The 13584-nt window shown below is 45.9% G+C and overlaps 1 protein-coding gene across 4 annotated transcripts in view; it reads right to left on the bottom strand.

Annotated features, from left to right (window-relative positions):
- Nucleotides 1–438: 438 nt before the first annotated feature.
- The window catches only part of LOC142589977 (protein rhomboid-like), a 216029-nt gene continuing 202883 nt past the window's right edge, over nt 439–13584 (bottom strand). For all 4 annotated transcript variants that reach the window (XM_075701741.1, XM_075701742.1, XM_075701744.1 and 1 more), the window contains 5 exons: nt 11650–11792; nt 10404–10516; nt 9212–9312; nt 6988–7042; nt 439–4445 (listed from right to left, as the gene is read on the bottom strand). In XM_075701741.1, the coding sequence (XP_075557856.1) occupies nt 4213–4445; nt 6988–7042; nt 9212–9312; nt 10404–10516; nt 11650–11792 (645 nt within the window). In that variant the 3' untranslated portion in view covers nt 439–4212. The remainder of the gene's footprint in view (nt 4446–6987; nt 7043–9211; nt 9313–10403; nt 10517–11649; nt 11793–13584) is intronic.

Genomic DNA, 13584 nt, shown 5'->3' with positions numbered 1-13584 from the left:
CAATTTGCAGAATTCATTGAAGATGAAATTATATGACAAGGTGCCCTTCTACATCTGGCACCCATGCCACTGTTACTTTCATGACCACCCCAAAAATTACTGATTTTCCCTTCTTATTGGCTTCCGCTTCCTATGTGATTAATGAGCTCCTTTTATAAATGTGTACTAATTCAGCATATGCATATGTAATGGTATGCACCATTGATGGAGTCTGTGAACTTGCTGTAAACGTCGCATTTTGAAGCTTGCAGAACACAAATAGACAAACAATGCGGACTTATGCAGCTAGAAAGACAAGACAAGGTGGAGATGGTAAAGCAGCATGTGAGAAGTCCACTGACTGTCGGAATTAACCCTAACGAGATATTACCTTTCTTGGACCCGCATAATCCGTGGGTACAAGAAAGCTGTGGGCGATGAATTCACAAAACACGCAGGTAAAGGGAACAAAAGAAAACACTTTAATAAAGTTGCAAATCTGTTTTTTCAAATAAATTACTTTGTACAATAGGCTTAAAAAAAGAATCTCTCATCTACAGCTGTACAAACACGACACACGCAAACAGACTAAAATGGACACATACAAGGTGACACAGTGTCGGTGTTAGTGCCGCCTACAAGAAAAAAAAATGTGGAATGACAGTGGGGTCATATAGCGACACATGTTGCTGCTGCACAGGATGTGACACATCTATTTTTTTTCGTCAAAGGCCACACCGCAGGTAAAAGGAGGAAGAACAGGTTATACAGCGCACAAGCAGCTTTTCTTTTGCATGTGACTCGAGCAACAATGTGCAGGCGCAGTCAGTGCCAAAAGTGCCTGGGACATCGTAGATGCCTGGCAGTGTTGTGGATATTCGATGTGTAATGCTGGTATCAAACCACTATGCATACAACTGTTAGCAAACTTACCATTATCCATTCTTTAATAAATAGCTGTGACCAGTTATTCTCTGAAGCTACGTGTAAAGAGCAATGAGGTGTTCAAATTAATATTAGTGATTGTCACTAACTTAGAGGTGGAGCGAGAAATGCGTGCAATGAGAAACATCGGCTGCCACCCTCAAAACTGTGACACGTGTTATCTTTTGAGGGTGTGATGAGCAATATTAGAGCTCCTGTCTTTACGTCAGCAGTCGATAAGCCTAATTTCGACAGCTCGATGTTCTAGACAGTTGTGGTACTGACTGTGCACAAACGGTGTGTCGGGTGATTTCAACCAGTGCTGGAAGTTTGTGACATGGGCTCGCATCAATCTGTGCACGAACCCATTGGAAGCGGCCATGTCCGACTTTCTCAGGAAAGGGAATGACACAATTTGCAAAGAAAAAAGTGCTTTGGCTACATAAGTAAAGAACAGTGTGCTGATGGAACATCAAGGAATGTGCGCTGAAACAAACGGACCATGCGGTGCTCTTTTATATACACCGGTGAGCACTCGTGTCGTCTCCTGTGTACCAAGCAGCAAACAAGGCCGATGCATAACAGAGAGCGACAACGCGTGCATATTTTATTTAGATTCCTGCCGAAACTTGTGAAAACTGCGGCTTGTGACGCAAGAAAAACGTGCGTCATATTAAGCCACTGCTAGAGAAAAGCAACGCAAAAAATGCGAGGCCCATGGCTTGCTTGCACCAACATCTACGGAATGGTTGTGACAATGAAAGTAATATATCTGTGCAATAAGCTGTGGATGGTCACATTTCCCGCGACCTGGCAGATGGTGGAAGCAGTAGGTGCGACACGCTAACACCTCAGCACTTGTCCAGCAGCAAATTGTTCACCGACGCTGACGTGGCAGACTTGATAAGCATTGTTTTTCTGAAGCGCAAGGTAAGCACATTCGGTTACAAGCGCCACTTCGAGCGACACGACGCAGGCCTTTGCATGGTGAGAATTTCAACGTGCCTGGAAAACATGGAACCCGAGACAAAGGCCGCTCTAGTTGGTTTTGCAGATATCTGTACTTATCAAGTTGCCACATTAGGACAGTAAGGGGAAGTCACATGTGTGAGGTGCTAGATGCACCAACATTTTGCTTTAAAGAACGGGAATCTGCACTTGTGCCACTTCCGAATGATGTTTGAGACAGCTTTGCACACTTAAGTTTTTCCTTGTTGCATGGTAGTGCTAAGCCACGCTAAGGGTAAACTGAGGTAACTGGCGTTGTGGGCGTGAGCAAGGCAAAGTTGAAGCAAAAATATAAATAGAACAAGAATATCGATGTGAATCTAAATTGTAAAAACCATTCTTCAGGATGCGCGACAATAAGTGCTTGGTATTTAGAAGTTGCAGCTCGATGAGCACTATAGCGATTTGTTAGAATGGCTACACAATCTTGTTCATATTATGATTATTAGACTTTGCAGTCCGATCATGTCAAATGAGAATTAAGAAAATTAAACCCGATTATAACGCTCTCAGCATTGTGGTTACATAGTTGTTCATGTTGAAAAGAATAACACAATAAACTTGGATGCGGAATCGAAGCACTTGCATTTATGCCCGCAGAGAGCATTCCAAATAAGCACTTCAAAAAAGAAAGGCCATACGTAGCACCAAATTCATAAATAAATAAAATATACACAACATGCCGCTTCTAAACACATCTCATTTATCAGATCTATAACTACATCCTGGAATATAATTGACATTGAGGTCATAAAAGGTCTATAGATATATCTGGGCAAGGCCTAAATAAATATATTCTCACCATCTGCGCTAGCACGCCTTGAGGAAATATAGACTATCTGTTTGTGAGCTTACAAAAAAAAGGTGCTGTACAGAAAAGCCACGCAAAGCAATTGGAGACACTTTTCTGTCTGGCGAGAGAGGGAGTTCGAAATGCACACATGGCGAAACACATACACGCACACTAGTCCAGAACGGTACGGCAGGATGTTAAACAAGAGTTCACAAAGTTTGTGTCCTTGCTTGCAGTGGCTACTCATTCTCGCGAAATGCGGAGGACCACTCGATTTTCCCATGCATTTCGAAGAGGGTCCTTTCTTTTTCAGTGTCGTCAAGAAAGCGCATCACACACTCAACGCTCTTGGAAAAGCATTCACTTTGTCGTTCGTTTTCGTTTGCACACCCTGTACACAGCAGTCGCATGCACAGACACATTTGGAGTACTGTAAACAAAAGTCCCAGCTGCTTGTCTTGTAGCTGCCAGATGTCGAAAAGAAGGTCTCCGTCGATCCCTGAGGAGCTTCAACACATGTTTGTACGACGACTCCTTTTTCTAACTTCCTTTTTTTTTCATGGCAGGATTTGAGCTGCGAGCAGACATGCGGCAGTACTGTTTTCCTTGGCAGTGGGCTTGTATTTCGAACTCATCAGCTTGTCACAGTTGGTTGCTGTAGCTCCAGAAGTCTTGCACGCTATTTGTGCGGCAGTGTGTGCTGTTGCATTCAGAGGTGGTGCTTTTACACTGCTTTATCTGTCGGGTTAGTGAACCCACCGGAAATGGTAGGCTTACTAAAGCCACTGGAAATGGTAAAAGCAGTTCATTGACTCTTTGGTTTAGAGCTTTTTTTGCAAAATGTTTCAGTGTTGGTGGCAGTCTAGAAAAGGCCTGCTCACACGCATTCTATGCATTCGGAAATTCTTTGTTGCCATTCAATCGATTAAAAGCATGTTCTTCTCTGGCTCTACTGTGCTTTCACACGAGTACACAAACTACGACATGGTCTACACCCTGCTGCTTGTGTTTCTGTTGCATGCTTGAGGAAAGCCTCGGGAAGCACGAACAGCCGCCTCTTCCATATCTTGTTTCTTTGCACGAGTCACTGGAACACAGCAAAGTCCACTAAAAAGTCCTCACGGTATTTTCACAAATTTCTTTGGCTTGTTATGTGGTCATACATTTGTTTAAAACAAAGGCAACTTCGAGTCAGCCACACTTGTCTGTCGTTGACTTGCAAAGGGATCTTCAACTCTGGCCTGTAAGGAAGCAGTATCTTGCCGATTCTCAAAGTTTTGCTTCAACATATAAAACAGGCCGACGCTAATCTTGTGCTGACTCGGTGTATGTATGTCGTCTGCTAGCGTATAAGTTCCGACCTCACACCATTTAAGCACAATGTAGAGTTGACTTGATGTGAACGCTCCTCCAGCAGCAAGCGCAAGCTGTACCAGCATGGTGGTCGCTCACAAGCTGTCGCAGTAGTTGCAAGACACTAAAGACCCATTTGCTCTCACTTCCGGCGCTCAGTAATTGAAGATGTTGAAGAGCACGGCAAACAGGGTGCAGGCTGCGTAGACGCCTAGCGCCACCCACCAGAGCAGCTGTTCATGCAGTTTCTGCTCAAAGTTCTTGAGCACCAGCAGGCCGATGGTGAGGCCCGCCAGTGCACCGGTCAGGTGTGCCACGTACGATACTGGCGGCCCATGAGGCTCGGCGGCGTACCGGTCGTAGACCGCGAAGCCCACGTCGGCGGAGGCTGCGCAAAGCAAAGCAGAAACAACACTTCACCATGAAACTTACAGTGCCTTTTGTCTCGCATGTGGCATGCCACATTTGCTGCTTTAAATGTTTGAATCTCCATGTTCAGTGTACTATCTTTGTTCACATTTGCTTGCTTCTGTTATGTCTGTTTAGTAATTTGTCCGCCAACTGCTTTTAGAGTAACCTGCCCTGTAATCAACTAATCCTACGAAAACAGGAGGTCTTTCCGACAGTTTTGACTTTGAGGCCTCCTCCCGTAACCATCTATTTATTGACACTTGCATATCTTTATGGTGTCATAATAGACGTCAACAACTTGAACAACACAACCACTTTAGAATTTCTGAAAATTATGGGGTTTTACGTGCCAAAACCACTTTCTGATTATGAGGCACGCCGTAGTGGAGGACTCCGGAAATTTTGACCGTCTGGGGTTTATGTGCACCTAAACCTAAGTACAGTGGTGTTCTCGCATTTCGCCTCCATCGAAATGGGCCGCCATGGCCGGTATTCGATCCCGCGACCTCGTGCTCACCAGCCCAACACCACACTTTAGTATTGTACACTACGAACACCACAATGCCTTTTGTCACATAGGTGATGCAGTGCACATTCTTGTCTTAGAGAGGCTCTAACAATTAAAGCTATTGCTTTAGGTTGGTGAAGCAGTCTTTTGTTCAGTTTATTTGGCACAAGAACGTTGGCTACAGCAGAGAAAATGAAGGCTAGTGTTTCCTTCTTGGACTTTAAAATGTCATTGATATGAGATTTTTGAGCCGTAGACAAGTTTTAAAACGTTTACTTGAATTTGGGCTATTGCTCTGCAGAATGTGGTCCGTCTTTAACTATAGACTGCCATTTAGTCTCCAGCAGATGCAATCAAAGACTCTACGTGATGTCTCAGGGAGCTAGTGCGGATTCAAAATGGCGTTGCCATTATTCCACCCCCATCCACTTTGATTTTGTATCCTTTCTGTCTTATCAAATGTTGATGCAATGAAAGGCCGAGAATTTGAGTGTCCTAGAAGCGGAATCAACAAATTCAGCTTGACTGTTTATCTCTTTAGTGTCTCTGTAAAAGTCAACTTGAAATCGCAGTAGCTTAAAGGGACACTAAAGCGAAACAATGAATCAGTTTAGACTAATGGAGCATTGTTTGAGAAACCTGCAGGTCCAAGTATCAGTATTTGAATTTCGCACCGAAACCCCAGCGCCGTTACGTCAGCGTGACGTCAGGGATTCCAAAGTATGTTTTCGCATTTGGGCCGCGTTGGCTGAATAAAGGTTCCCGAAACTTGCGATGTTTAATATTTGGTTCCTTTAGAACACAATGTAGTTAATCTGTACCGCTATATATAATTAGTAGGCCCTAGAAGATTCCATCAAAATCCGAGACGTCACAGCCCCCAGGTGCGGGAACTTAAGTAGGCGTCGCCACCCGTATTTCGTTCTTGCGCTTTTTCTGGCTTACCAAACGTCTTATCGTTGTAAGAGTGGTGTTCTTGGTGGTGTAGAGTAGTGATTTACAGATGCAGAATAAATCATTTTTCACTTTAGTGTCCCTTTAAGAGGGAGCTTTACCTCGGGTGTTCCTATCTAAAGAGATGTAAAAGGATAATTCGTTTCTCTCGGCAACCACTGCACCTAACTTGACGTTGTTGCATTTAAAAGAAAAACTTGAAATCTAATGGCTGTTAGTCTGGAATATTTTATTTAAATCGTCAATTTAAAAAAAATTAAGAACAAGGCAAAAATCAAAAATTTTCAGAAAACGAAAACTACGAAGTTTAAATCTGTAACTTAGCAACAAAAAATGATATCACAATTCTGTGGTTTGTGTCTAATGGTACATCTAAAGTGGACAAAATTGATATGTTACACATGAATCTAAAAAAAATTATTCATATGAAAATACAGCTTTTACAGAACCTTCATAAGAACGTGAAAAATTCACGTAGGATATATATTTACATATCAATTTTGTTTACTTTGAATGATCTAATGGATGCCATTTACAGAACCGCGATATCTGTTCTTCACGCAGAGATACTGCTTTGTAAACTTTGTGCTTTTATCTTTTCTCGAACTTTCAAATTTCCGAAAATTTTTTAAACAAAATTCAGGCCCTAAATCTGACTTCCGACGCGTAATGCGAAGACGTGGGACCTGCGGCAAGTTGTTCTTTCATCCTCTTTCATTGCCATTAATTTATCATTTCTTTAATTCAATAAGTAAGTACAAGTAATTTCCCCTATGTTATCCTTGGTGTCTTTGTTGGCTTCTTATGATATGAATATACATATATTGCAATGTTACATGGATCGCAAAGATTTCCAATGATTAACTTCTCACATAAGTTTACAGCCTGAGAGACTTCATTTTTTCTGCACGCAAACATTCAAAAGACGAAACCAAAGAACGCAAGAAGGGATTTAAGTTACAAAAGAAATGAAATCACAGCTGTCGCTTTGACAGCGTTGCAAAAATACTGAACTACGTCTATAACTATGCAAGAATGAAGCATCAGAGTTGCTCACCAATTAAGAATACGCCCACCAGCCTCACGAGACCGAACTGCATCTGGTTGTAATTCTGAAAAGAGAAAGAGGAGGCAAAACATAATTGCATTGTCAGCTTGAGCAGCTCAAAAGAATTGAACCGTGTCCTATGATTAGATTAGAAACTAATAGAAGGGACATCAGGTAAAAGAGGAACATAAACTTATCGCAGCATCAGCTGGAGCTCATATCAATGTAATAATAATAATGATGTTCTGAAAAAGATATAATTAGAAAGTAATATTACCTACACATTTGTACAAGTTAAATCTCTCGACTGATTTTGTCGTTTCAGATCAACACAAGTTATGATCGAAAGTCTTGTTTTTCTAATTTTATTTTTATTTATTTGGTTGCGCAAAAGGGCACCATCTGAATGCAGATTCTTACAGCAAGGTAGTTTTGTGGCCGAGGCGGTTACGTAGGAGGTTCAACTATAGGCAGAGCCGAGTTTGCGTCATGCAAACATACGGCTGTAGTTAGTCACGAATTTTTCAATTTCCTAGTTAAGACGTCGCTCTAACGGGCGTTCATGGGCCCTTTACATAATTTGCTAGTGCGCTTCCCTGCACTGCGCATTTGCCCATCTGGTGGCGGAACCGGATCGTCGCTCAAACGAAAAACTAGGCGCTGACTGCGACGGGTTGGGGCTTGAATCTTGCACGCCAATTCTCATCGCGAGAGACTCGTCCCCAATTTCCACGTCATAGTACGGGCGAACTCTTGCTCTAGAATGATAGTTTGCAAGAAAAGAAAGACTACGCTGCCACTATTGGCCGGGCAAAGTGCCACGCGGCAAAACTAACTTTTACACAACGATGACACCAAGTACTCGTACGTCGCCACCTGCCGAGCCTGTTGCACAGTTTGCGCTCTGCATGCCTCTGCCCGTTTTCTGCTACGCAGCGTGACTGACGAAGAACGAACACGCAGTGGCGTGGGTGCACATGTTAGTTAAGTAAGGCACACACGCAGTTTACATCGATGCGGTTATAGTAAAACACCAATCGCCGAAGTGGCGAAACAAGGTTTTGTTTGAAACCGAAACGAAAACGCACCTAAAGCTCGCTTCACTGTTAAGCAACAATGTCGTGCGGCAGAGCACACATTCGCAAAACGCACTCGCGTAACCCCTGCTTCGCTGCTGAGCAATACTGCCATGCGGCGCAGCACACATTATATATATATATATATATATATATATATATATATATATATATATATATATATATATATATATATATATATATATTACGTTGCTTTCGCGCAACGTAAAGTCGTACTGAAGACTTCGCGCACCTTATGCATCTTTCGTTCACATTACCACAGCAGACAAAGAAATAATGATGGCCCACTCAATAGACCGTCCTGTGCATGTGGAGATTCATGCACCATCCGCCAGTGACCTTTTTTTACAGCCAGGACGGGAGTTATAGGATAGTAAATCGGCGTTCAATGACGTCATGGAGGTTACCATGTTAGATGATTGCTACAAGCATGCTAATAATGGTACGCGCGTTTGTAATTCGCGCTAATATTCTTCCCTTCCTTAAATAAATAAATAAACAAATAAATAAATATAAGGTGTCACGAAAGAGAACTAGAGATGTTCGCCTCAAGGTGCAAATTCACTGACGTGCCCAGAGTACCTGCTTTAAATCGAAAAGTAAACGTTATCTTGGATGGGTTTAAATGTAATACGGCATGATTTAAATAAGCCACTTCCTTGGCAGTCGCGCGAAAGAAGGGACGGGTCATAACGTTCACAACGAAAGCATCGATTTGCGACATTACTGGTTCACTGCCACTCTGCACTTGTGAGGAAAGCGAGAAAAAAAAAAAAGACTGGCACGATAGGCGACAATTAGAGGAGGCAGGAAATTGCATCAGTACGCACAAATACGTGCCCCAGTCAGCCGAGAATGTAAACCCGCGATGCTCAAAAGAGTATAGGAGACCACACGATTGAATGGCTTATTGGTATAAGTCCGATACAAAGCGCCGAAAAGTTAACGCGATCGAGCGGCTTAGTTGGTGTAAAGCTGATACGAGGCGCCCAAAATTCAACGCGCTTAGCTCAGCAAGGTGAGGACGAGTTCCTGTCGATATGTTTTTAATCTTATTACGTAGATGCGGCGCCGGGTGACCCACGCGGGCGCCCAGACGTGGGGTCGGCGACGTCACGTGCCGAAGCGAAACTCACCAGTAGTACGTTCGCCAAGTGCGCCGCCAGCAGAGCGTAGACTCCGCCCGAAGCACCGACGAGGTAGACGTCCGTGTCGAACACTGACGTGCCTAGAGAACCTGCACGGAGAGGAGGGAATGGTCAGTGAATGAATTAGCGAAGTGCCGGTGACGCGTAAAGAAACGAAAACGACATTGGAAAGCTTTGGGTCAGCAGACGCAAGCTGCTTGCGTGCGCAAGAACTAGGGGCGACGGTACTGCGCATGTGCACACCCTGACGCAGGGGCCTGCGCATGCGCAGCACCGTGGCCAGTCCCCTAATCTAAAGCTCTCTCTTCCTATTAGATATTTTGCAATTAGCAGTAATTAAGAAAATTCTTGCGAGATCCTGGTCACCACAAAAGGGACACACACACACACACACAGACAAGATGGGCGATGTTAGTTATAGCTCACATAGACAAGCATAATCAAGAGTACCTTACAGAATGGCGTAGGTAGTGTCCAAATTACGTGCGCCAGCTACTGCTTTCTCTCTCTCTCTCTCTCTCTGGGTAACAGGAAGGAGCTAGTCTCGAAGGCCATACTTTTGCTAACTGCACGCGCCGGAAGCGATTTCTTCGGCCAGGATCAACTCGTACACGCCACGCTTTCTTTTTGGACACCACCATTGAACGCCGTTATATGTACGGACGCAATCGGGGGCTTTCGCTGCATTGCCCGGAGTTTGTGAGACGGAGCGCACTTGCCGGGCAAATATTGCACAGCGGGGAAGCGCACTTTACACAAACTCGCAACAGGCGCGTTAATCGCGAGGCGGACGCCTGTCGCGCGTCGCGCCACCAGCTGGCGCTACGTGCCCTATGCACCCCCCCTCCCGCGCGCTACGTCAGCGGTTTCAAACGACTGTCTAAGCTCCTTTTGCGTAAACGACAGCTGCGCAGCGTGCTGTCAACGAGGCGAGGAAGGCCACCACTTAAGTGCTTAAAAGAAGAAAGAAAGTGAAATGAGAAAGGGTAAAGACGCAAGGAGGGGGAAACGGGAGAGGGAGCAAGCAAAATGTGACGCTTCTGAGGGTGAGGAGGAAAGCGAGGAATGATAACAAAAAGGTCGGGACTGATAATTACACTGCGGGAAACACTAGTAATGTAAGGAGCGGTAAGGATAATAACTAAAAAAAGAGAGAAAGGATCTCGGTCGTGCGACTGACCGGCGAGCACTCCGGCCATGTAGACGGTGCCGATGCGTAGGGAGCCGTGGACCATCTCCAGGGGCAGGCCGACCAACATCTGGACGAGCAGGTTGAACAGCAGGTGGATCCACCTGTTGCCAAGGGGAGTGTCGGGGGAGAAAGAAGGTCAATCGCAGAAGTTTAACGACCCCCACGAGACAACGCGCGTCGGCTACTATACTGTTCGGCGCATTCTTTTGTTCTCTTCCCTCGAAGTGCCTCTAGGACGACGTTAACGAGACAGGTGAGCAGCGAGACTGCGGCCGTTTTACGATCGATAGTAAATCATCGTGCGTTTTACAAACGAAGCGGCTCTTCTGAGGAGAGCTCTGCACTCCGAAGTTGAGCGGCCGCGATTCCAGTGCGTCGTTCGAAATAAACAAATAAATAAATAAATAAATAAGGAACCGGGGCGGTTTCTGGTGCGCGTATGTCTATCTTTTCCTTACTTTGGGACAGATACGTATGTAGGTCGGGAAGGCCGAGCTGCGAAACACCAACCACACTGACAAAATAATTACAATTACTTCAAGGTTTCCAGCAGAGTTACGGGTATTTGACACACAGGAGGGGGAGCTATCTTCCGAGAGGCGAGATACATGAGACGTACTGCGCACGTTAAATCAATTGTACAGCCGAGTACAAACAAAGAAAAAAAAATCGGAGCACGGAATAGGCGAAAAGGTTACAACAGCCTGAAATCTGGGCGAACAATGAGGTTGTCGTAGTACGGAGCCAAGTATCCACCGCAACTTTTGTGTTGCGGGTGTGCGGTGCTCCGGGTGCGGAAAAAAAAACTTTTTTTTCTTCTCGGTTCCCACGCTTCGAAATTTACTTTCGCTTTCTGAGTTACGTGTCCATACGGCGTGTTCGCGATCGTCTTTCGTGGCTCTCTGAGCTTCGTTAAATTTTCACAGTGCAACAACTTCCCTTCCGCGACAATAAAATATCGAACCAGCTAGCCTTTGCGCCCGATCTTTAATAATAATAATAATAATATTTGGGGTTTTACGTGCCAAAACCACTTTCTGATTATGAGGCACGCCGTAGTGGAGGACTCCGGAAATTTTGACCACCTGGGGTTCTTTAACGTGCACCTAAATCTAAGCACACGGGTGTTTTCGCATTTCGCCCCCATCGAAATGCGGCCGCCGCGGCCGGGATCCCGATCTTTAAAATGTTTTGGGGAATGCCGCGTGCGCGAGGGCTACGCGTGCACACTCACCCTGCGTGCAGGACCATGTAGAAGACGAACCGCCATACTTGGAGGCGCTTGTCGGGCCGGTAGATGAAGAAGCTGTCGATGGGCACCGGACCCGTGGGCGTGACGGCACCAGTGGTCACCGTGTAGTAGGTGAAGAAGCCAAGCTGCGAGAGACGGACAGCGGTCAAGCGACGGTGTCGTGCGAGCCGCACAGTAACGCCCCCGCGTGGAAGGGCGTGCGCCAACTCTCTCTCTCACAACCGCACGCAAACACACACGCACGCGCGCGCAAACACCCACACATACACCAACAGACACCCACACACCGACACACATGCACACACAAACACTTACGTACACACTCACACGCACGCTCTTGTAAGTTGAGAAAAGGAGCGCTGACGAAATTACGCGCTCATTTGCTCTCAAACTCACACACTCCCCCCAACGGAAGAGTGGAGAACACATTCTATATACACATAGAGGAGCACGCGAAACGCCCGCGGCAAATCAGCCGTGGCACGAGGCAGTCTGCACACACTCCGGTCGAAATATTCGCCGGCACTCGCTATGTGTAGTATATATAGCCTAGATGCTGCGCACACTTTGCGTTTAGAGCGAAGCCGGTACAGAAGCCGATGCATGCACTGCGATGCACACGTGTGCGACAGAGTTCGCACAATCAGCAGCCGTACTGCACGTATACCACGCTCTGCGCACGAGCGTCTATGTACGTTTCCTCGCCGAGGGACGAAGTCCGATGGAATCCGAAACAGTTGTTAATTCTTGAAACGACCACTCGTACACGAAAAGACGATCCCCCACTTTCGCACGCAGACCTCCCCCCCCCCCCCCCCCCCCCCCCCCCCAATTCGGAATGAGACAGCGCCGCGTCCACTAGTCGAACTCGGGACCATCTTGCTCAGAAAAGCCGCAGCATGGACGCCGTAAGACAAACCGATAGACAGTCAGAGAGATAGGTTAGACAGACACGGTAGATATACGTAGATACGCAGAAAGAGAGATCTGGCAAACAGATACATGCTTCCCCTGTGCACTGGTGAGGCAAAAGGTATCACTTTGCTAGGAAAGCAAATATGCATGGAAGGTATACACTTTCAACGTACTACAACAATACCAAAACAGGCTAACAGAAAAATAAAATTTGAATTTATTCGTAATTCAGGCGCACCGACCGAAATTGACGAGTACATCATCATCATCATCAGCCTGGTTACGCCCACTGCAGGGCAAAGGCCTCTCCCATACTTCTCCAACTACCCCGGTCGTGTACTAATTGTGGCCATGTTGTCCCTGCAAACTTCTTAATCTGATCCGCCCACCTCACTTTCTGCCATTCCTTGCTACGCTTCCCTTCCCTTGGAATCCAGTTCGTAACCCTTAATGACCATCGGTTATCTTCCCTCGTCATTACATGTCCTGCCCGTGCCCATTGTCCACTGATCAATTGATCACTGGTTGACAATTACAAGTTTGGACTGCAGTCCCGAGTTTTCATTTGCGTTTACGACAGAAGAAAAATTGGGCTTTATCGCGGAATCTCTGGCCCGCGCACTTTTCTCACGCGAGTACATTGCCCGCCCTCGCCCCTACAGGAGGGTCTTGTAGGAGTTGAGGAGGACGTCGGGTTGAAAAACTTGGGAGGTTTATTTTACATTATCTACAGTGAGCGTATATTAACAGTCTTAGAGTCATTACGGGCCGGCAGCAACTCGGACGCTGCGGCCCGTCGCAAGAAGTTCGAATAAGATGAATCAAGGAATGCTCAAGGAATGCTCTCGGAATGGTCTAGGAATGCTCTCCTGCTGCTCCCGGTCTGCGTCTTTTTAGCCCTTCGCTGTCGATCAGACACGTCACGTTCGGCCAATGGGAGAGCCCGCTCAGGTGGCGGCATTTTCGGCCAATGGTAGGCGCCCGTGCGATGGATTCACACCC

The sequence above is a fragment of the Dermacentor variabilis genome, chromosome 8 (genome assembly GCF_050947875.1).
Source record: "Dermacentor variabilis isolate Ectoservices chromosome 8, ASM5094787v1, whole genome shotgun sequence".
Taxonomy (NCBI): Eukaryota; Metazoa; Arthropoda; class Arachnida; order Ixodida; family Ixodidae; genus Dermacentor; species Dermacentor variabilis.
This window is presented reverse-complemented; position numbering and strand designations above follow the sequence as displayed.